Here is a 25,797-nt window from a genome sequence, read left to right on the forward strand (position 1 = left end):
GCACCTGAACAAGCAGCTAAAACTTCTCCCTCAGGTAGATCCGTGGCGCCAGTACTGCAGGACGCAGAAGCGTCCACGGATTTCCCGCCCTGTGTGGCAGACATTATAAGGAATGTAGCCCTAGGGCGTAACAGTACAATATAGCCAGACAAACATAATACCTGCAAATAACCCCCTACGTAATGTGACAGTAAATATAGGACACAGAACAGAGTATTTAAACGGTATGAGGGGAATGAAAAACACAGGAAAAATACCAAATCGTATATATTGTGTGTGACATATATATATATATATATATATATATATATATATATATATATATATATATATATATATATATATATATATATAAAGTCTTTGTATGGACCGGCACTCACCCCTCTGTCAGTAACACCCCGGAGCCTTCTGGAAAAAATGATGCAGTCGCCTAGTTCAAACAGCAGCGGCACTCGTGGGATTTGTAGTCAAAGATCAACGTGTATTTCACATCAAGATAGCCGACGTTTCGGGGCACACACGCCCCTTTGTCAAGGTTACTCACCTTGACAAAGGGGCGTGTGTGCCCCGAAACGTCGGCTATCTTGATGTGAAATACACGTTGATTTTTGACTACAAATCCCACGAGTGCCGCTGCTGTTTGAACTAGGCGACTATATATATATATATATATATATACAAATAGCAATGTCCTTATAGAGAGGGTTGCATTCACTCCCAATAGAAAAGGAACAGGCGGCACTCCAAGGGTCTTGTGAAAAAAAACTTGTATTCAAAACAAATTAATCAAATAATGGCATAATGTAGCCAACGTTTCAGCGCCGCGCAGGGCGCTTTTTTCAAGGCAATATGCTGTGAAACACAAACTAAAACACATGTCAGTGAAAACGTACCTTTTATGTGAGAAGAGCTCGTGTCACGCCGTGGAGCTGCGGGAGCCGGCGTCCAGCGGGACTTCCGGTGAGTGTAGCCCTGACGTAACCAGGAAGCGGCATCGTTGGTAACTAGGCAACCGCGGAGCGTCCCAGCTGGCGCTGTTGTCGCGCTGGTCCTGGCGGAAAAGAGCAAAATGTATAAAACAGGGAGAGAAAGCATGAGTGATGTGTATACCCTACTTTCACGTGGCAGCAATGTGATATAAAGTGTGACCGTCTGGTGACAAGGTGCTGGTGAAAAAGACAAGTGCCCAAAATGCTGCAGGTTGAAAGAGGTGTATTTAAATAAGGCAAATGTAAAGCAAATTAAAAACAATGACATCAGCAGAAACTAGCCGTTTAAGGATGTAAATTACATGTAAGTATTAGGTACCAAGAAACCCCGGGTGTTGCTGTTGACGTGCTGAGCGGCACTGAATACTGAATGATTCCCTTTATGTTGAATAGCTATATGTGCACGTATTAGGAGTGCTAACAGAGCCCATGCCCCTTTGTGTTTAGAGAAAAGAAAGGGGGGTTACGTGACCCTGCCATACTGAACGTGATTGGTGACGCCGCTGTAAGGATCTAGCTGGCCATTTGTCAGTGCTCGTACAATTTACATATGCACTTCTGGACAGATGCTGCAGATGCTGGATCAATGTTCCCAATGTTGCTGGGAATTTCACAAAAAGGCATTCCAGGCGATATGTTCATTTAGTCCATGTGGTGCCAGTGTGGCCAGGCGATATATCCACTCAGTTTCTCTTTGTGTCAGTGTTTTGGCACGATCACCACCTCTCGTGTGTGCTGGAATGTGGTCCACTATTATGTGTCGTAAATGGCTCAGCGAGTGCTGTGCATTTTTGAAGTGGCGGGACACCGGTTGGTCATTAGGTTTGCCCTCAAGGGCTGCCTTGATAGCGGACCGATGCAGGGCCATTCTTTCACGAAATGTTCGTGTGGTTTGCCCCACATATAATAAACCACATGGACAGGAGATGACATAAATCACGTATTGTGAAGTGCAGGTGACATGATGTCTGATTTTGTACACCTTCTTGGTTTTAGGGTGAGTAAAAGTGGTGCCTGTGTCCATGTGTTTACAGGTGGTGCATGATAAGCACCGGTGGCAGCCAGGTGTCAACTTGATTGACTTTGATTGTGTGATGTCAGTTTTGACCAGCATGTCCCGTAGATTTCTGCCTCTCCGAAAGCAAGGCATGATGTCTGTGTTATGAACACAAGGTAAGGATGGATCCGAGTTCACAATGGGCCATAACGCACGTGTGGCCCTCGTGATAACAGAACTGGCAGTAGAGTATTCAGTGATGAACGGTATCTTTTTCTTAGACTGTGGTTTCAATGAGCCAAATAATTGGTTCCTTGGTATGGTGAGTACTTCCTGCTTGGTGCGGATAAGCTGGCGTCGGTCATAACCTCTTTGTTGAAACTTAAGAATTACTTGATCCAGAGCTATGTCCAATTGTGCCCTGTCACTTGTGATCCGTGCCACTCTCAGCATCTGGGACCTAGGGAGGCCTCTCTTGAGAGCCGGAGGATGAAAACTGTTGTTCATTAATAGAGTATTGCGGTCAGTTGGTTTGTGATACACTGATGTCACGATAGTGCCATTGCTGATGTTAATTTGTACATCCAAAAAGTGAATTGATGTGCTACTAGATTCAATGGTCAGTTTGATGGGGGTGTTCCTCTGGTTGATAGCTTTGTGTAGATATGATAATTCAGAGGGGCTCCCGATCCACAGGAGTAGAAGGTCGTCAATGTACCGTTTGTACAGTAGAATTTTAGATTGTATGGCCTCAGAGCCAAAGAACTGGCGTTCCAATTCAAACAAGTACACATTTGCGTAGCTGGGTGCCACGTTAGACCCCATGGCACAACCGGTGAGTTGCACAAAATACTCTCCGTTGTGGATGAAGTAATTGTGTGTCAGTGTGTATTCAAGTAGTCTCAAGAAGAGAGGGATATTAAGTGCGCTGAAATTTTCTGCTTCCAGAAACTGTCGCATGGCTCGGAGACCTTGATCATGAGGGATGACTGTGTATAAACTTTGTATGTCCATCGTGCATAAGATGGTGTTCTTGGGTACTTGTGTAATGGCTTGTAATGTTAGAAGTAGCGGAGTAGTATCTTTGAGGTAAGTCTCTTGCTTGATCACAAGTGGTTGTATAAGTTGATCTAGAAACTTAGCAATTGGTTGGGTCAATGACCCCCTGGCCGACGTGATGGGTCTTCCCGGTGGATGTAAGCTATCTTTGTGAAGTTTGGGTACCGTGTAAAAGACTGGAACAATCGGATGATTTTGCATGAGGGCTGATGCTGTTTTGCTGTTAATGTGTCCGTCCAGCACTGCTTGTTTGAGTATATTGTCAATTACTGTTTTAAATTGCGTAGTGGGGTTAAATCGTAATTTTTTGTATGTAGAGGTATCGGACTAAATGAACATATCGCCTGGAATGCCTTTTTGTGAAATTCCCAGCAACATTGGGAACATTGATCCAGCATCTGCAGCATCTGTCCAGAAGTGCATATGTAAATTGTACGAGCACTGACAAATGGCCAGCTAGATCCTTACAGCGGCGTCACCAATCACGTTCAGTATGGCAGGGTCACGTAACCCCCCTTTCTTTTCTCTAAACACAAAGGGGCATGGGCTCTGTTAGCACTCCTAATACGTGCACATATAGCTATTCAACATAAAGGGAATCATTCAGTATTCAGTGCCGCTCAGCACGTCAACAGCAACACCCGGGGTTTCTTGGTACCTAATACTTACATGTAATTTACATCCTTAAACGGCTAGTTTCTGCTGATGTCATTGTTTTTAATTTGCTTTACATTTGCCTTATTTAAATACACCTCTTTCAACCTGCAGCATTTTGGGCACTTGTCTTTTTCACCAGCACCTTGTCACCAGACGGTCACACTTTATATCACATTGCTGCCACGTGAAAGTAGGGTATACACATCACTCATGCTTTCTCTCCCTGTTTTATACATTTTGCTCTTTTCCGCCAGGACCAGCGCGACAACAGCGCCAGCTGGGACGCTCCGCGGTTGCCTAGTTACCAACGATGCCGCTTCCTGGTTACGTCAGGGCTACACTCACCGGAAGTCCCGCTGGACGCCGGCTCCCGCAGCTCCACGGCGTGACACGAGCTCTTCTCACATAAAAGGTACGTTTTCACTGACATGTGTTTTAGTTTGTGTTTCACAGCATATTGCCTTGAAAAAAGCGCCCTGCGCGGCGCTGAAACGTTGGCTACATTATGCCATTATTTGATTAATTTGTTTTGAATACAAGTTTTTTTTCACAAGACCCTTGGAGTGCCGCCTGTTCCTTTTCTATTGGGAGTGAATGCAACCCTCTCTATAAGGACATTGCTATTTGTGTATCCATACAAAGGAAGGCACCCGGGCAGCTGCAGCTTTATACAAGGAGTGCCGACCATCCAACATATATATATATATATATATATATATATATATATATATATATATGGGACCCTGACGCACCTAGCCCCTCAGGGTACAGAATATAGTGTTAGCAATATGTGAAACAGGAGAATGGAATCCCACACAACAGCTACAGGCACACTCAGTCACATGTACAATGCAAAAGTTATTACATATAAACAATAAAGCTGCACTGGACTAGTAGTTTACATATTACTATGTATGTATAGATATAACGGGTTCACTACGGCTGGCCGGCGGTCGGGCTCCCGGCGACCAGCATACCGGCGCCGGGAGGCCGACCGCCGGCTTACCGACAGTGTGGCGAGCGCAAATGAGCCCCTTGCGGGCTCGCTGCGCTCGCCACGCTACGGGCACGGTGGCGCGCTACGCGCGCCACACTATTTTATTCTCCCTCTATGGGGGTCGTGGACCCCCACGAGGGAAAATAAGTGTCGGTATGCCGGCTGTCGGGCTCCCGGCGCCGGTATACTGAGCGCCGGGAGCCCGACCGCCGGCATACAGAAGACCACCCGATATAACAATGCACAGTAGATTCTCGATGTAGATCACAGAATACTTGTACCAAATATTCAGATAGTAAAACACTTGTTCTTAACCAACACTGTCTAAAATGACATGTAGAATACTTAAGTGTCTGTAAAAGCACAGCGCTGATGAGACAGGCGGCTTTACAGAGGAGACCTTGCCCTGCAGTCCCGGAGATGGCGCCAAAATCTCAGTCAGGGAGTGAAGGAGAGTAAAATGCAGCTCCAGGGAAGGAACACCAGCAGTAGATGGCACCCGGAGCTAGGGAAGGGGCTACAGGTCAGCGCTTTATCCCCTATGCTGGTCCTCACCACCGGGTACTGTGGAGCCTATAACAAATGGATTTTAGTGCTCCCTGTCCTGGTGGATAGAGTGGGGTACCTGTGCAGTACAGGGGACCGGGACCGGATCGCGATTTACCGGCGGGTCCCACCTGGGGGACCCTCTTACCTCCTCCCTGATGTACAGCCACACGATCCAGGAGAGCATCAGCGGTGCGTGCCTGAAGTCAGGTGCGCCTCTGCTGCAAGTACCCAGGAACCAGGCCGCGGGAGTATGCAGCGCTGCTGGGGAGGAGATGGAGCCGCAGCATAGAATATCAAACTGACATAAAAGTGCTGCGGCCCTTGAAGTCTTAAAAAAAAAAGCTCTTTTCAGGGCTGCTTAGTGCAGCCCCACTTGTTAGCTGGCTGCACTGTAGGCACCAACTTACAAAGTGAGCTCCAGTGCCTAGAAGCGGGGTTATAGAGGAGGCAGTGCAATGCATCCTGGGAACAGTCATAGCTTTAGCCTGTTGGTGCCTTGGCTCAAGATACAACTCTACACCCCGATGTTATTCCCTGTGGAATACCAGTGTTCCCCGCTGCAGAAACACATTTTATATCTGCAGAGGCACAGCCAGGGAAGGGGAGCGGGTACTAATTGAAACATTTTTGAAGACTGCACAATGTTGACTATGCTCAGGCTGGATTTTTAGGACCTCTTGACCTCCTAAGGCTGCCATCACTAAACGCAACATTGAGGCTATCGTCACCACTTCCCTATCCTCCCTACTCGACTCACTTCTCTCTCCTATACTGTCTCTCTCATGCCCTGAACAAGCCACATCCCTATACAATGCTTCCCTTAATTCTGCTCTTGACTCTGTCGCTCCACCAACTACTATCCACCCTCGCAGATCAACACCTCAACCCTGACACACCAAATGCACCAGATATTTGCAGAAATGCTCACATACTGCTGAGCAACAGTGGAGGAAATCGAGCTGCAAGGCAGACTTCCTCCATTTCAAAGTTATGCTCTCATCCGTCAGTGCTGCCCTTTCCCTCGCTAAATAGTCATACTTCAAGAACCTCATATCCTCCCAGTCTTCCAACCCCCGGCGCCTTTTTTGCCACTCTCAACTCCCTCCTCACCCCCCCTCACTCTCTGCTCTTGACTTTGCCACTTACTTCACATCCAAAATATTTCTTACCACCCCCCTCCTTCCCTCTTACCAACTCTGACATTTTTCTCCCATGTATATAGTGAGGAAGTCATGGCCCTCATTTGTTCCTTACCCCCGTCCACCTCTACACTTGACCCTATCCCCTCCCGCCTCCTCTGCTACCTCTCTCTCTCTGCCTGCTCCCATCTTGCCCACCTCCTCAATCTCTTCCTCTCATCAGGCCACTGCTCCCTCTTCCCTCAAGCATGCACTCGTCTCACCTATTCTTAAAAAACCTACCCATGATCCACACACTCTCTCCAACTATCAACCCATCTCTCTCCTTCCTTTTGCCTCCAACTGTCTCTCTGCTATCTCTTCCAGGATGACCCAGCGCTTTCTTAAACTTAACATGTCTAAGACTGAGCAGATCATCTTCCCACCCTCCCGCACAACCTCACCTCCCACAATTTCACTATCTATAGATGGCACGACTATCTCCTCTAGCCCCCAAGTGCGCTGTCTTGGCGTAATCCTTGACTCCTCCCTCTCCTTCAAACCACACATTCAGCACCTATCACAAACCTGTCATTTTCATTTAAAAAATATTTCCAGGATCAGACCCTTTCTCACCCAGAATGCCACTAAGACCTTTATCCACTCACTGGTCATCTCCAGACTGGACTACTGTAATCGCCTCCTAACTTACATCCCTAACACATACATCTCTCCACTCCAATCTATCCTCAATGCTGCTGCCCGGCTCATCTTCCTCACCAAATGCACTACATCCACCTCACCTCTCTTACTAGCCTTTCACTGGCTCCCCTTCCCCTTCAGAATCTATTTCAAGCTTCTCACACTCACAAAGCCCTCACTCACTCCTCTTCCAGTTACATCTCTGACCTCATCTCCCTTTACACTCCCGCCAGTCCTCTTCGCTCTGCTAATGCACGCCGCCTCTCCTGCCTTCTGATTACCTCCTCCCACCCCTACCTCCAACATTTTGCATGTGCTGCTCCCTTTTTCTGGAATTCTCTACCTCTGCCCCTCAGACTCTCCACCTCTCTACAAAACTTCAAGTGGGCTCTCAAGACACACGTCTTCACCAAACCCAGCCGTCTCTCATCCTAATACTTCTGTGGCTCACTTTCTACCCAATCTGTGTCACCCCTGTCTGTGTGCCCCTCCCCTTTAGAATGTAAGCTCTTACGAGCAGGGTCCTCTTCCCTCATGTGCTTTTACGTCTCTTACTTAACTTATCTTCTTTTCAATACTCCCTTTGACGGCACCAAATCCTTCGGTTTTCTGCCACCCTCATACTTATTTCAGTGCTGTTTACGGACGCAGCTATGTTTATATACCCTGTACTTGTCCTATATTGTATTTAACTGTAAGTCACTGTCTTCATGTTTTGCTAATTTGTTTACTCTGTAATTGGGCGCTGCGGATCCCATGTGGCGCCATATAAATAAAGGATAATAATAATAATAATAAGACATTTTTAAGTTGTTTTTTTTTTTTGCTACATGTTTTCATATTTCTATGAAAGTCTGTGGCAAAACCCAAGAAACTGGCTTTGATCAGTCAATAAAGAGTTACGATATCAGGAGTATTTACTATAGCAGATTTGATGGTTTCATCTTATTTCACAAATGAGTATCATCTTATTTTTATATCATCTGCTTGCTTCCTTCACATACAGCACGTTACAACCATTTTTAATATGATCATTCAACATAACAGTCTGCAGAACAGCAACACAGACTGCGGAGGGTGTTGAAAAGTTATTGTAGTGAAACACTTATAACAGGTGTTTTCCTACAGCAGGTGTGAGCTCAGCTTACTAGAGAATGGCAAACGTAGCTACACTATAGAGAAAGGTAGTAGGAAACAACTATAGATATGAAAGTCTCACATTTATAGAAGGGAAATTTCTGAAATTAATCATATAAAAAAATTGCAAACAAAATTAAAGATCTAAGGCATCATGGACATCAGTACGTCAGACAAATCTATTGGATATAATGTAGCTTATTTAGATTTTAGCAAGGCATTTGTTATGGAATTCCAGACATTGAAACTCAAAAGAATAGGCTTTAAATGAGAAGGATAAAAGTTTGGCTAAATAACAGGAGTCGTAGGGGCAGATGTATTAACCTGGAGAAGGCATAAGGAAGTGATAAACCAGTAATAAATGCAAGGTGATAAACCCACCAGCCAATCGGCTCCTGTTCACTTACTATTGGAGCTGATTGGCTGGTGCATTTATCACTTCCTTATGCCTTCTCCAGGATTATACATCTGCCCTAAAGTGCTTTAATCTGTGGTGTAAGCACAGAAGAATAGGGCAGATGTATAAACCTGGAGAAGGCATAAGGAAATGATAAACCAGTGATAAATGCAAGGCGATAAATGCACCAGCCAATCAGCTCCAATATGTAAATGAACAGTTAGGAGTTGACTGGCTGGTGCATTTATCACCTTGCATTTATCACTTGTTTATCACTTCCTTATGCCTTCTCCAGGTTAATACATCTGCCCCAATGTCTGGTAACCAGTAAAGAACCTCAGTGATCAATCCCAGGTCCTGTTTGTTTAATGCATAATCGGGGATATTATTTGTGGTCTACAAGGAAAGGTAAGTCTTTTTCAGATGATACAAAGATTGCATACCCCATACAGAGAAAAACAAACATTAAGGGAGGTAGTCACTGGTGACGTCGGGAGCCAGTGACGTCAGTTGTGTGCACGCGGACCCGGCAGCACTGAGCGGCGTGGAGCAGGTGAGTGAGCTTTGCAATCTGTGCACATGTTAGATAGGGTATAAATGTGTTATTGTATGTTATTTTGTGTATGATTGTCCCTGACGACGGGCGGGAGCCCGAAACGTAACATAGGATTAAAGGACGCTATTGAAACTTGAAAGTCTGGAGAGTGCCGCCCGTTCACTTGCATTATATATATATATATATATATATATATATATATATTTTTTTTTTTTTTTTATTATTTTTTTATTATTTATAAATATACATTTATAGATAACTGGGCCAGATGCATCATTGCTTGGTAAGTGATAAAATGGAGAGTGAAAAAGTACCAGCCAATCAGCTCCTAACTGCCATTTTTCAAACGCAGCCTGTGACATGGCAGTTAGGATCTGATTGGCTGGCACTCTCCATTTTATCACTCACCAAGCGATGATGCATCTAGCCAAATACATAATACATGTGTCATTATCTAAGTAGGGGACCCAAAAAATGTGGGATTTTGAATTTTGGATAAAGGATACTCAACCTGTATTTGTATATTTATTTATAAAGGCACCACAAGGGTTCTGTAGCACCAAACAGAAGGAACAATGGACAATAAGTTACATGAATGCAGACTAGTACAAACAAGTTACCAGTTTCACACAAATACATAATTGCAGTGTGCAGCCAGCATAATTAGGAAGGTAAGAGAGGGTAGAGGCACATGCTCGCATAAATTTACAATCTAGGGGGGTTATGGGGGGGACACAAGAGTTTGGTGAAAAGGAGAGAGTTTTAAGATCACATTTGAAAGCTGGGAGAAAGGCCGACATTGTTGGAGGACATTCCAGAGGAATAGGCTAAAGGAAGAATCTTACACTTAATATAACACAGCTTAAAATATAGCACATGGGAGAGACACTTGGAAAATCAGAGTTCAGAATGAATAGGTGTGTAATTTCAAGAAGAACTAAGGAAAAAGATCTTGGAAATAAAATGTCAGATGTTTTGAAAGGCAATTAAGCAGCATAGTCACACAGTGGGAAAAACCAGGAGCACTTTGATGCACAGGAAGATGGAGGTTATATCGGTATGTTATATGTAAGACTTCAGCATGAGTACTGGCTACAGATCTGGAGGCCTTACCTCCAAAAATACATTAATAATATGTGAAGAATTCACAGAACAGATATAAAAATGGTGCATGGGCTTTAACACAAAATGTATCAGTAAAGAGTTAATCAGCTGAACATGAATGCGACGCTTAGAGAAGGGACAAGCGTTATAGGACAGAACCAGTTAAAGATATCAAAATGTAGAAGACACATTTTTATATCGAAGGGCAACGAAAACATAAGGACAGGTTAGTAGATCTATGGAATAATCTCCAACCAACTACACAACGTCATACAGTAAGAAAGTTCTAGCGTATAGAATAAATGGGACAATCGTATGGATAGTATAAACGCTTAGTAAGAAAATACTGAGAACAAAACAAAAGGAGCAGACATAATGGAACTCTCTGCCATAACATTCTATGGGACAGAATATAGCGGTCTGCGATCAGGGGCATTTCTAGAAAGGAGGAAGCCCGTGTGTAGGCTCCGTCTGGGCCCTGTCCTCTCTAGCCGGCAGCGCTGTAGCTCTGGGCACTAGGGTCCTAGCGCTGTCCCAAAGCCTAGAGCGCATGCGCAAATCACCAGGAAAATGGCGCAGCAGGCAATTTCCCAGTGATTATCCTACTGCGCCATTTTCCCAAGTGATTTCTGCAGCGCCGCGGGACTCCGGAGGGTAAGTATTTAAATTAATGAGTGCAGGCTGTGTGGTGTGGGCCCCCCTGATCCCCGAGGGGCCCATGTGCACCGTACACACTGCATCCATTATAAATACGTCTACGATGTCTAATGTCATAATATGTCTACAATGTATGAAAACTACTACTTTTTCAGTGAAATGTTGCATTATGCCATAGGGGTAGTCTTCAATAGTTCCTGCAACTCTTGTAAAGTTTCCTAACAGGAATTATTAGTAAGTGAAGGAATAGTCATGTAATGATTTCACAAACCTGCACTTTGCTCTCGGCGGCGGCTATCTTCTTGCGGCACTCCTGCACCTTGCCTTTCTCCACTGGATCTCTCGTCTCTTTCCCTTCCAGCTCCTGCAGCTGTCGCTGGCTCTCACTGACCTCTATCCGCACCTGGTCAGCTTCAGTCTCCAGCTCCGATATCTTCAGACAGTACTGTTTATTCATAGCTTGCGCTTCTTTGCCTGCCACAAATTATTTTTCTATTTAAATCAAGCTGATAAGTATCATTCAACATATAATGAGTCTGACAGGGTCTTTGTACATACTGTACATACAGGCAGAATCGGCTCTTTTGTGAACCCCGCCTACAAAGCTATACCTCCACGTAGGTGTAACAATACAACAGAAAGGTGTCACTTGAAAACACTTCTTGTACTAACTACTATACATTATGATACAGTAAATAAGGTAAACTCATAGCTGCTCAAAATAATACAAGAGAAGACAAGAATCACAACAATATAAATTCCCTTCACTTGCACAATTGAAAAGTTAGGTATAAAACTTGATAAATGGGAATATATTTAAACAAAGGCAACTGTATTACAATGCAAATGGGTTGTCAAAGAAGGGGTGGACACATTTACTAAGGCATCCGTTTATAAATAGCTGGATTGCAACTTCAAGCTGAGTGAGAAACAAAAGGATCCCTTCCTTTTTATCAGCTATCCTTGTTTACGTGTCAACGGCCACCATCTCAGGAGCTACATAAACTGAACATAAATATAAAATATATGGTTTCTGCCAATCTGTAGTATCTTGTCAAAACAAAAACGTAAGCAATGCTTTGATACAATTAGGAGTAAAACTAAGGAGTAATGTAAAGTAGTGCTTCTTTGACTAAAGTCTATTGGTTTTTATTTAGGGCATTAATTCAAGAAGCAGTAGAAGTATACATTATTTCCAAGTCTGCAACATTTACATGTATTATATGAGATGCTTTATCCGCAAATCAATTACTCAGAAACCTACAAAAAAGTAAAAAAGACAAATAATAGTATGATTATCTATATAAGCCTGGAAGGGTGTTTGTCTGTTTGTCCTTTATGCACCTACCTCCCCCATATTTGGCATGGTGGTGTCATTTGACCAGGACTAGGCTTTTGCCTAGGATTGAAATTAGTCAGGGTCACACACTGTCACTCTCATACCGTACTATCCCTTTAAACCAGGACACTCAGGAATCACACAGGTTATGTGGCTGGCTTTATTCTATCCTGCAATTCATATGGTTTTAATCACACAGAACCTGTGTAATTCATGAGTGTCCCGGTTTAAAGGGATAGTATAGTAAGCCTATAATATACACACACTAACACACTCTCATACATAATATACACACACAGTCACACATAGGGCGAATTCAACTGCTGCTTAGTCCTGAGCTCTGCTCTGTTCTCGTAAAAGACCAAGTAGGGACTTTCACACGATAAGGCCCCTAATTCTGAAACACGTCTAGAAGAAGCCAGGGCCATTAACATCACAGTCTTCCACGTGAGGTACTTGTCTTCTACCGTCATTAGAGGTTCAAACCAGGAGGACTGTAGAAAGAGTAACACCACATCCAAATCCCAAGGTGCCGAAGGCGGTACAAACGGAGATTGTGTGCGATGCACCCCATGCAAGAAGGTCAGAAGTTCGGGCAGGAAAGCCAACTTCTTCTCGAAGAAAACAGAAAGAGCTGAAATCTGGACCTTAATGGATCCAAGACAGAAACCTTTATACACTGCAGTCTGCAGGAAATGAAGGAATCTCCCCAAGTGGAATTCCGCAGATGGATGTGTGCGTTCCTCGCACCAAGAGACATATCCCTGCCAGATATGGCGATAGTGTTTTGACGTCACAGGTTTTCTGGCAATGAACTTTTTGGAAAAAGCCCTTTGTGAGCTAGGATGTTCCGCTCAACCTCCATGCCATCAAACGAAGCCGCAGTAAGTCCGGGTAGACAAACGGTCCTTGCTGAAGATCTATTCTTAGTGGCAGAGGCCAAGGTTCCTCTACGGACATGTCCAGAAGAGCAGCGTACCACGCTCTTCAGGGCCAATCCGGGGTAATTAAGATTGCCTGCACTCCTGGATGCCTGATCCTCTTCATTACCATGGGGATCAACAGAATCAGAGGAAACAGGTAGACCAGATGGTAAGGCCAAGGCGTTGTCAGCATATCCATTGCGCTCGCCTGAGGGTCTCTGGTTCGCGAGCAATAGCAATGAAGCTTCTTGTTGAGGTGAGAGGCCATCATGTCGATCTGTGGGCAGCCCCACCTGTCGATCTGTTGCAACACCTGAGGGTGTAGTCCCCACTCCCCTGTGTGGAGATTGTGGCGACTGAGAAAGTCTGCTTCCCAGTTGTCCACCCACGGAATGAAGATTGCGGACAGTGCTTGCATTTCTTTCTGCCCAGGAGAGTATACTTGACAGTTCTTGCATGCAGGCTCTGCTTTTTGTCCCTCCTTGTCGACTGATGTACGCCACAGCCGTAGAGGGGAGGCCTGAATCAGAGCATTGTAGATGACCGGAAGTTCCAGGATGTTGACCGGAAAAAGGGCCTCTTGGGCAGACCGCCTGCCCTGGAACTGCACCCCATGGATGACAGCTCCTCATTCTCTCAGACGCGCATCCGTCGTGAGGAGGATCCAATCCTGAATCCCAAAGCGTCGACCTTCCTGCAGGTTGGAAGACTGTAGCCACCACAGGAGTGAAATCCTGGCCTGGGGTGACAGCCGAATCATCTGGTGCATCTGAAGATGGGAGCCGGACCACTTGTTCAGGATATCCAATTGGAACAGTCTGGCAATAAACCTTCCAAACTGTATCGCCTCGTACGAGGTCACCATCTTTCCCAACAATTTTATGCAAAGATGAATGGATACTCGAGCGATCGGAGCACCATGCAAACCATTTCTTGAAGAGTTCTCACTTTTTCCTCTGGGAGGAACACTTTCTGTGCTACCGTATCCAGGAGCATCCCCAGAAACAGGAGTCGCTGAGACAGTTCCAGGTGGGACTTCTGCAGATATAGGATCCACCTGTGGTGAGACAGAAGTTGGATAGTGTGATCTATATGGAGCAACAGATGCTCCCTGGAACTCGCTTTTATCAGGAGATCACCCAGGTATGGAATTACATTGACCCCTGGACCCTGAGCTGAAACATAATTTCTGCCATCACCTTCGTGAACACCCTCGAAGCTGTAGACAGGCCGAAGGGTAACGCCTGAAACTGGTAGTGATTGTTCAGTAGGGCGAACCGCAGATAGGCCTGATGAGGATGCCAAATTGGGATATGGAGGTAAGCGTCCTTGATATCCAGGGACACTAGGAATTCCTGTTGTTCCAGGCCTGCGATCACTGCTCTCAAAGATTCCATCTTGAATTTGAAAACATTCAGGTAAGGATTCAAGGATTTCAGATTGGGTCTCACAGACCCGTCTGGTTTTGGTACTACGAACAGACTGGAGTAGTAACCCTGTCCTCATTGTTGTAGGGGTACTGGAACAATGACCTGGGACTGGACCAACTTGTGTGGTCCTGAGATACGGCAACAGTTGGTTTCTTAGGTTTTCTTCTGGAGCCTCTAGCTGCGATCGAGGCTGCCCTGGCCCTAGATCAAAACCTGGAAGGCTGAAAGGACCGAGTAGACGGTCACGGGTAGGTACGTCTAGCAGGCGGAGCCCCCGAAGGGAGAAACGTTGATTTCCCAGCAGTAGCTTTGGAAATCCATGCGTCCAATTCACTTCCAAAAGACCTTTCACCTGTGAAGGGAAGAGATTCCACGCTACGTTTGGAGTCAGCATCAGCAATCCACTGACGCAACCATATGGCTCTGCGCGCAGACACAGCCATAGCCGTGGTCCTAGCATTAATATTGGCACTCTCTTTAAGGGAGTCACAGAGGACTCTTGCCGTGTCCTGAATGTGTTTTCGGAAAGTTACAGTAGTAACTAAGATGATATCACCCGAGAGACCTTCCTGAATTTGAGTAGCCCAGGAACGAATTGCATGTGTCATCCAGCAACCTGCAATGACCGTTCTCTGAGCTACACCTGCAGCGGTGTAGACAGATTTCAGAGTGGTCTCAATTTTCCTATCTGCCGGATGCTCTACCGTAAAGGAGCCCGGAGCAGGAAGTACCGCCTTTTTAGAAAGGCGAGAGACTGAGACGTCTACTGCTGGAGATTCTTCCCAGAATTTCCTGCCTTCAGGGGCAAAGGGGAAGGTATGAAAAAACTGCTTAGACACCTGATATTTTTTATCTGGATTTTTTCCAGGCTTTTTTAAATAAATCATCCAATTCCTTGGAGTCACGAAATGTGACTGTCATTTTGTCTTGGGGAAGGAAAAATGACTGATTATTAGCATCCTCCAGGGGCAGCCTTAACACATCCCAAATAGCCAAATAGCCCTGTGTAGGAGTGGCGTCCCCACTTTTGGGATCCACATCATCCTGTATATCATCATCAGTATCTGACAGTAATGCAGGTAAAGCACGTTTTTATGCACCTGCAGTAGACAGGGGGGGATGCTTAGCAGCTAGATTTGTCACTGCTTGTTGCAGTTCCTGAGTTTAATTGGCATTTGAAGTTAGTTGAGATGACATATTATTATTATTATTACATTTTATTTATAGGGCGCCACAAGTGTTTCGCAGCGCCGTACAAAGGACAGTACAGGGAGACAAAACTCAGCATAACAGTAAATAAATAACAAAAATGGAGTGCAGGTAACAAAGAGCAACACAATTCTCAAAACATAATACAGCTTAGATGCAAGTAGCGAAGGAGTAATCATTGTACTACTTGGGGCTGGCGGCCATAAATAGAGATGAGCCTTAACCAGCAGGACAGAAAGCAGGTAAAGATGGTTGCTGAGTGAAATGTGTCAAGAAGAGGGTTTAGACAAGAGGAAAGAGGGCCCTGCTCTGAAGAGCTAACAATCTAGTGGGGAGGGGCAACAGACAGATGACATGAGGTGCAAGCAGGTAGAAGCCTGATGGTGGTATGCGAGCAAAGCAGAGATGTCCAAGGCATATCAGACATCATTGTTTTGACAGCCCCCAGCCAGGAGGGCTCTTGACTCTCCCCCACATCGTTATAAGCATTTTGAGATTACCGACTACACTGCTCACATGATATTGAGCGAGATGAGATAGGGGAGAATCTAGCATTACATAACTGCATAACTTCTGTTTTACCATTGTGAAGAAGAAAAACAGGTACAATACACATAGAACACAGCCTGAAATAAATACAAGCCTGCCCTATTGCATGTGAGAGGAGACACAGGAAAGAGGACACCAGCGCACCAAACGCTACACAGCGTTTTACATATACATAACCAACAGTGAGACGGTCTTGTGAAAATTTCATCAGAGGAATGATATTTGTGCACAATATAGCAGCTCTCCCCCTCTACACCCGATACCAGTGATCCAGCGTGTGACCATTATGGAGGAGCAGTATGAGGCTGTTGCTGCTTCTGCCCTACAAACCAAATGACTCAAAACCAAAATGACACAAACCAAATGACTCAAAAAAGATGATACAGCCTCCTAACCATATTGATCTGACTGTTTCACTCTTGACGTATATGGAGAGGGGGCTAGGGGTAGAGAGAGTGGGGGTAGGGGCAGATAGAGACAGGGAGAAAGTGAGAGGGCTGGGGCAGAAAGAGACTGGAGAGAGAAAGGGGAGGTAGGGCCAGATAGGAACTGACTGGGGAGAGATTGGAGTGGCAGATATGGAAAGTGGAGAAAGAGATGCAGATTTGATTTATATTTTATATTATATATATATATATATATATATATATATATATTAGCCTGGTGATAGTGTCAATACACTGAAACGTTGCTGAAGTGCATTTTGTCTGTGTTTCATTCACAGACACGGTGGCCGCTCATTTCACCCAGTGGTGAAATGAGCGACCTGCTAGATTGTGGCACCGGCGATAGCGCCGTGCATCGCTGTCGCCGGCACCCCTACACATGGAGTGATGTGTTCCTAATTTCTAAGCAATCTAGTCAGATTGTTTAGAAATTAAGTGAATGTCGCTCCGTGTGTACCCCACTTCAGGCAACAAAAACTAAAAAAAAATCCATCAGACAGATAGTGGCCAAATCAACAGATCAGTACATTCTGAGGGGAAAAAATAAAAAAATAAAATAAAAAAGGACGCGCTGGTGAGTTTGATAACACAAAAAGGCCTGATGTCCATGGAAGACAAGACTGGTGGATGAACACAGGATCCTTTCCATTGTAAAGCAAAAACACCTTCAGAAAAATCCAGTCAAGTGACTCTCCAGGATTTAGGCATAGCATTATACAAGTGTACCATACAGAGAAGACTTCACAAAAGCAAATACAGAGGGTTCACCCAGTGGCGTCATGAGGGGGGTGCGGCCCGCACCCGGGTATCACCCCTCCATGGGGTGACACCAAATAAAGCCACGCACTCCCATCCACTGACCGGAGCCACGTCCGCGGCGTCCATGCCCCCTCCTCCCGGGCACCAGGCGTCACAATCACGTCGCACCCCAGCGACGTGATTGTGTTGCTTTCCCTCGCGCCTAGAGTGTAGGTAAAGTGGGGAGACACAGAGGTAAGAAGTGGGGGGCAATGCAGGCTGAGAGATAGAATGGGGGGAAGAATGCATTGCAGGCTGAAAGACACTGTGAAAGGGGTGGGGGTGGGGTGGAGAATGTTGGCTGAGAGACGTAATGAAGATGAGGGGAGAGTGCAGGCTGAGAGACACAATGAAAGGGGGGGGGGGGATTCTGGCTGAGAGACCTAATGAAGGGGGGGGGGGGGGGGGGGAGTGCAGGTGCAGGCTGAGAGACCTAATGAAGGGGGGGGGGGGGTGCAGGCTGAGAGACACAATGAAGGGGGGGAGTGCAGGCTGAGAGACATAATGAAGGGTGGGGGGGAAGAATGCAGGCTGAGAGACATAATTAAAAGGGAGGGCAGAGTGCTGGCTGAGAGACATAATGGAAGGGGGGGGGGTGCAGGCTGAGAGACATAATGGCGGGGGGGGGGTTGCAGGCTGAGAGACATAATGAAGGGGGGGGGGTGCAGGCTGAGAGACATAATGAAGGGGGGGGGGGGGGGGGGGGGGGGAGTGCAGGCTGAGAAACCGAAGGGGGGGGGGGGGGAATGCATGCTGAGACACATAATGAAAGGGGGGGGGGGGGGGGAGAATGCAGACAGACATAATGGAGGAGGGGGAGAATGCAGGCTGAGAGACATAATGAAGGGGGGGATGTAGGCTGAGAGACACAATGAAGGGGAGAGAGAATGCAGGCTGAGAGACATAATGAAGGGGAGAGAGAATGCAGGCTGAGAGATACAGAATGAAGGATGGGGGACGCAGGTTGTGTGACAGAATGAAGGAGGGAGGAACGCAGGCTGAGAGACACAGAATGAAGGAGGGGGAATGCAGGCTGAGAGACACAGAATGAAGGAGGGAGGAACGTAGGCTGAGAGACACAGAATGAAGTAAGGGGGCAACGCAGGCTGGGAGACACAGAATGAAGGAAGGGGGGAACGCAGACTGAGAGACACAGAATGAAGGATGGCGGGAACGCAGGCTGAGAGACACAGAATGAAGGAGTGGGGGAACGCAGGCTGAGAGACACAGAATGAAGGAGTGGGGGAACGAAAGCTGAGACACGCTGGGGGAGATGATGGTGTGGCTGAGAGTATCTGAGGGGAGAAGACGGTGTGGCTGAGAGATGCAGGGGGGATATGATGGTGTGGCTAGGAGATGCAGGGGGGAAGATAATGGTGTAGCTAAGAAACAGAGGGGGAAACAGCTGGCATGAATCTGGTTGAACCTCTGTTGTATGACGATTACTTTGGTTATATTCCTACACAAACAGGCATCTTACAGACCATGTGATTTCCTACATAAATAGTGAATACTGACTAAAGATGCTGTTTGACCAGGGAGAATACTGTACATTTCTTCAGAGGTTTCCCATTCTTCAGAGAAACCACCTTAAAGGTAAGGTGCATATGGAATGTAAATTAATGTTCCTACAGTGACGAGAAATGGGGGCATGTCATGTCAACAAGCCCCATTTTCACTGGCCATGCCCATTTTTTAGATGCGCGCCTACGGCGCACACGCAAAGCACCGCTAAGACATTTTTGTTATACTTGCACCACTGGGAGGAAGTAATGCTCATGATACCTGTACTTATTGCAGTAATGTTCAGGCCGCTGGCGTGTGCGTGCGTATATACACACACCTGTGATTATTAGCATATCAATGAAGTTTGGGCCTAATTCAGACCTGATTGCAAAATCTTTCTCTAATGGGCAAAACCATGCTGCACTGCAGGTGGGGCAGATGTAACATGTGCAGAGAGAGTTAGATTTGGGTGGGTTATATTGTTTCTGTGCAGGGTAAATACTGACTGCTTTATTTTTACACTGCAATTTAGATTTCAGTTTGATCACACCCACCCAAATCTAACTCTCTCTGCACATGTTACATCTGCCCCACCTGCAGTGCACATGGTTTTGCCCAGAAGAGAAAAAATTTGATGTTGCGATCAGGTCTGAATTAGGCCCTTTGTTAGCTGCGGGAGGCTATGGCATGCTGAGATGCAGCAGCACCAGGATAATATGCCTCCTGCAGCAAGTGTAAGAGGACACATCTGTAAGTGCGAGTCTGCAAATGCATTTTTTTGTAATGAAACAGATTTGTGAATGTGCATACCTGAAGGTGGCCATGCATCAGAAAGATGAAACGCATGTGATTTCCCTAGAACTCCCCAGAAGCTCCCCGGCAGTGCTCTAAAACTAGTGTGATATGGAAGGAGGTCCATGGGGGGTGACACCATGAGTTACCATACCGGGTGACACCAACCCTAGTGACGCCTCTGGGTTCACCACAAGGTACAAACCATTCGTAAGCCTCAAGAATAGAAGGCCAGATTAGAGCTAGTCAAAAAAACATATATAAAAGCCAGCCCAGTTCTGGAACAGCATTCTTACAGATGAAACGAGGATCAACCTGTACCAGAATGATGGGAAGAAAAAAAGTATAGAGAAGGCTTGGTATGGCTCATGATCCGAAGCATAGCACTTATAAGTAAAAAACACAGTGAAGGCAGTGTGCTGGCATGGGCATGCATGTCTCCCAATGGTATGGGCAACTAGTGTTAATTCTAGATATGACCAAAGACAGAAGCAGTATATAGGGATATACAGTTTACTCTCATTCAGCATAGTTGATTGGATGGCGCGTTACAGTACAGATGGACAATGACCAAAAACATACTGCGAAAGCAACCTAATATTTTTTAAGGCAAACACTTGCTGAAGACAAAATTGAAGGCAGAAAGACACATGAACGAACAACTAAAGACAGCTGCAGTAACAGACTGGCAAAGCATAACTAAGGAGGAAACAAAGCATTTGGAGATGCCCATGTGTTCCAGACTTCAAGCAGTCATTGTCTGCAAAGGATTCTAGACAAATTAATGAAAAAGAGGATTTTGTTTATGATTATGTTAGTTTGTCTAATTACATTTGAGCCCGTGAAAATAGGGGACTGTGTATAAAAATGGTTACAATTCCTAAATGTTTCAAACAATATTGTTGTTCATCGCCTTGAATTAATGCTAAAAGTCTGCACTTCAATTGCATATCAATTGTTTCATTTCAAATCCAATGTAGTGGCGCACAGAGCTAAAATTATGAAAATTGTGTCAGTGTTCAAATATATACGGACCTAACTATGTCTGGCTCCTGTGGAAGGTGTTTATCCCAATGCAAGTCTCTGACTCCCTTTACTTCTTGTTCATTTCTTTACCGTTGTCTACAGATTAATTTTTGATTGACTTTCAACTATACAGAAATGAGGTAATTGCATAAAATATATTAAAAGATCAATCACATTTAGTATATCAGTTGGTAAGTATAGTGTGCAAAACACTTGGTTATGGAAACCCACCCAAAATGGCACAGGCACCCTTTCTTTGGGATCATATTATTAAGAACATGAGCTAAACTAAACTGCACAAAAACTAAACTGCACAAAAACAAATGAGAGATTGCATGGGCTATTTGTTATTAACACTTGGAACATTGCTGAGCCCATTTAATAGCAGCATGAGACTCACCAGTTTTAACTAGTTCTTTAATAAGCTCTTCTTTCATGCGGATGTTGATAGCCAGCTCCCGGATCTTCTGCTGGGCTTGACGCAGCCTGAATTTAGAGTCCTTTCCAGGGCTTACGCTCTCTCTTGGAACACAGTGTTCTCTCTTTTTGCACAGAGCTGTCAGACACAGAACGTCTCAGAGTTTAACTTAGCCAATATGAGTCGTACATGTTGGAAACCATTATCCCATAAAGTAATTAGGAACCTAAAGCACATTAATTATCAATCCTAAATATTGCAATACACGTAGGGCTCATTCACACGAGTGGAATAGAGGTGTTGTGCTCCATTGGGGAAATCTCACAAGCAAGAAATACTGTATCATGGTTCTACTGCTATGCCACATACACAGCTGACGATAACAGCAATTAAATATGTTGGCACAGAATTAACCATGACAAAATGGAATCATTGGTAGATCAAGCAGTGTATTAGCATTGTTTCGTTTGGAACACAAGTATTAAGTTTGCTTGAATAAGCTTAAAGAGCATTTCCTAAATATTAAAAGGCATATAAACCTAATTTATGATTTCAAGTTAGTCAACGATAATTATCTTGATACAACATTGATGAAAATTCAAGAATATATATTTGGCTATCTTCCCCTTCTTTCACAAACTAACAACTCTATAGGGGTATCATGCTCGCAGCCTATCATGGTTCAGACAACTGACCCACCATTAGTGCCTGTAGCCGATCAGTTGCCAGAGACTGGGGCTGTGTGACCGGTGGCGGGGATCCCAGCCGCAGAATGCTGGCGGGGTGGGGAGCCAAGCGCAACAAAGCTCCTTGCGGGCTTCACTGCGCTTATCACGCAGCAGGCTCGGAGGTTCGCCACAGGTTCTATTCCCACTCTATGGGTGGGATAGTAAATTCTGCTTTATGAAAGGTTAGCAGAGCAACTTATTGTACAAGCTTCTACAGCTATACAATCAGCTGCACTGAAAACTTCCACAGACCTGTGTCTACTTCCAAACATCTTCAAGATGTTTGTGCCGGCTATCGGGGATACAAAGATAGCCCCCAGCGACCCAATTAGCCATGGTAAATTACCGCAGCTAATTGGATACCGCTGTTAGAACACAGACAAATTATAGTTTTAACTGATAAATTGTTAACTGTTCAAATGAAACAATTAGCATAACAATCTTCTTTGAGCATTTAAATCTTCATCAGAGTACTCCACCACACATAGGGGGATATCCTCTTCGCTCCGGTAAAACATATTTATTGCGATTTTTCACCAATTTTTTTTTTTTTTTACAGGCTATCCAGATTGATTGACTGTGAAAAAAAAAAAAAATTTCCTTTCTCGTGAAAACACACAGGTTAAGTTAGACAGGTGAAACAAAATCCCTGATAAGCCGTGCCTCGTGCCAGCTTATTAGATAGCCCCCAGCGGGACAATTAGCACGGGTAAATTACCAGGGCTAATAGGATATCCCCCATAAAGTGATTATGTTTGTGCAATCGTGCGTGTATATATTTGAAAATGAGTGTATATATTTGAGTGTATATATTTGAAAATGACATTTATTTGCTCATAGTAATTTCTATGACACACGCATGTGCGAGTCAACTGTAGGAAATTCAACTTACACACAATGATTTCCTCCTCATCATCACTGCTCTGGGTAGATGTCGGACACTTTTGGGCTTGATTTGTATCCACAGTCCTTGTCTCAAACTTGGACACATTTTTAACCCTATATCAAGCACACACACAAAAAAACGCAATAAAATAGGAAGCACTGCATATTTTATTTATATTCATAGACACATATGTAATTGAATACAAGAACAGTATTAACATAATGGTTTAACCAAAGCATGTATACTCACATGCCCCTTTACAGTTCCCCTTACGTAACTCCCTTCACGTACATTTGTGTATTAGATGGATGATACTTAATCTCTTTAGTGAAAGTGAAATATGACATTTTTTATGTATAACCTTGATGTGAATAAGGAAGGGGTCAGCGGTATTTTGCATGTTTGAGTGTGTGCATAATACAGATACACGAAGCTCATAATAAAAAATGTGACATGCTATAGATGAAAGGCTCGCGGAAACTAGTTAGAAATGCATGTCATTATGATAATTTAATTAACCTTTCTGCTAATTTTTTCAGCCAGGGGAGACATTTATACATTGGATTGGTCTCTTTTGTTGACACTATTACATTCACTGTACTCTGAAGTGCATTACCCTGGATATGTACATTCATGTGAATCTTGATGAGTTTGTATGAAAAATTACCTCGACAGCTGGACCTTCTCAGGCTGACATATTAAAATCTCTCTTACTGGCTAAGAAATAGGGGTGGGGCAAAAAGATGGCAGAGCTAATTCCTGATTCTGTGCTATCTGAAGCAGTTTTACTTTGGAATCCCAGGATTGTGGATTCAAAAAAAAAAATGATAATAATAATAATAATTCACTTGAAAACTATATAGTATAGGGTCAATTTTAGATGCCATGTAAGGGTCAACATACATTTTTCCTACTGTATAAGGCCTAAAATAAGAATTTACTTACCGATAATTCTATTTCTCGGAGTCCGTAGTGGATGCTGGGGTTCCTGAAAGGACCATGGGGATAGCGGCTCCGCAGGAGACAGGGCACAAAAAGTAAAGCTTTAGGATCAGGTGGTGTGCACTGGCTCCTCCCCCTATGACCCTCCTCCAAGCCAGTTAGATACTGTGCCCGGACGAGCGTACATAATAAGGAAGGATTTTGAATCCCGGGTAAGACTCATACCAGCCACACCAATCACACTGTACAACCTGTGATCTGAACCCAGTTAACAGTATGATAACAGCGGAGCCTCTGAAAAGATGGCTCACAACAATAATAACCCGATTTTTGTAACTATGTACAAGTATTGCAGATAATCCGCACTTGGGATGGGCGCCCAGCATCCACTACGGACTCCGAGAAATAGAATTATCGGTAAGTAAATTCTTATTTTCTCTATCGTCCTAGTGGATGCTGGGATTCCTGAAAGGACCATGGGGATAATACCAAAGCTCCCAAACGGGCGGGAGAGTGCGGATGACTCTGCAGCACCGAATGAGAGAACTCCAGGTCCTCCTTAGCCAGGGTATCAAATTTGTAGGATTTTACAAACGTGTTTGCCCCTGACTAAATAACCGCTCGGCAAAGTTGTAAAAGCCGAGACCCCTCGGGCAGCCGCCCAAGATGAGCCCACCTTCCTTGTGGAATGGGCATTTACATATTTTGGCTGTGGCAGGCCTGCCACAGAATGTGCAAGCTGAATTGTATTACACATCCAACTAGCAATAGTCTGCTTAGAAGCAAAAGCACCCAGTTTGTTGGGTGCATACAGGATAACAGCAAGTCAGTTTTCCTGACCCCAGCCGTCCTGGAACATATTTTCAGGGCCCTGACAACATCTAGCAACTTGGAGTCCTCCAAGTCCCTAGTAGGTGCAAGGCACCACAATAAGCTGGTTCAGGTGAAACACTGACACCACCTTAGGGAGAGAACTGGGGACGAGTCCGCAGCTCTGCCCTGTCCGAATGGACAAACAGATATGGGCTTTTTTGAGAAAAAAACCACCAATTTGACACTCGCCTGGTCCAGGCCAGGGCCAAGATCATGGTCACTTTTCATGTGAGATGCTTCAAATCCACAGATTTGACTGGTTTTAAACCAATGTGATTTGAGGAATCCCAGAACTACGTTGAGATCCCACAGTGCCACTGGAGGCACAAAAGGGGGTTGTATATGCAATACTCCCTTGACAAAATTCTGGACTTCAGGAACTGAAGCCAATTCTTTCTGGAAGAAAATCGACAGGGCCGAAATTTGAACCTTAATGGACCCCAATTTGAGGCCCATAGACACTCCTGTTTTCAGGAAATGCAGGAAACGACCGAGTTGAAATTTCTTTGTGGGGCCTTCCTGGCCTCACACCACGCAACATATTTTCGCCACATGTGGTGATAATGTTGTGCGGTCACCTCCTTTCTGGCTTTGACCAGGGTAGGAATGACCTCTTCCGGAATGCCTTTTTCCCTTAGGATCCGGCGTTCCACCGCCATGCCGACAAACGCAGCTGCGGTAAGTCTTGGAACAGACATGGTACTTGCTGAAGCAAGTCCCTTCTTAGCGGCAGAGGCCATAAAACCTCTGTAAGCATCTCTTGAAGTTCCGGGTACCAAGTCCTTCTTGGCCAATCCGGAGCCATGAGTATAGTTCTTACTCCTCTACGTCTTATAATTCTCAGCACCTTAGGTATGAGAAGCAGAGGAGGGAACACATACACCGACTGGTACACCCACGGTGTTACCAGAACGTCCACAGCTATTGCCTGAGGGTCTCTTGACCTGGCGCAATACCTGTCCCGTTTTTTGTTCAGACGGGACGCCATCATGTCCACCTTTGGTATTTCCCAA

At 44.9% G+C, this 25,797-nt stretch overlaps 1 protein-coding gene across 1 annotated transcript in view; it reads right to left on the bottom strand.

Moving 5' to 3' along the window:
* Positions 1-25,797, bottom strand: part of KIF7 (kinesin family member 7) — a 216,779-nt gene that overhangs the window by 49,188 nt on the left and 141,794 nt on the right. Inside the window, exons 9-11 of the mRNA XM_063925793.1 lie at positions 22,976-23,082; positions 21,338-21,493; positions 11,191-11,393 (exon numbers count right to left, since the gene is read on the bottom strand). Of these exons, the coding sequence (XP_063781863.1) occupies positions 11,191-11,393; positions 21,338-21,493; positions 22,976-23,082 (466 nt within the window). The remainder of the gene's footprint in view (positions 1-11,190; positions 11,394-21,337; positions 21,494-22,975; positions 23,083-25,797) is intronic.

Source organism: Pseudophryne corroboree, chromosome 6 (assembly GCF_028390025.1).
Source record: "Pseudophryne corroboree isolate aPseCor3 chromosome 6, aPseCor3.hap2, whole genome shotgun sequence".
Classification (NCBI taxonomy): domain Eukaryota; kingdom Metazoa; phylum Chordata; class Amphibia; order Anura; family Myobatrachidae; genus Pseudophryne; species Pseudophryne corroboree.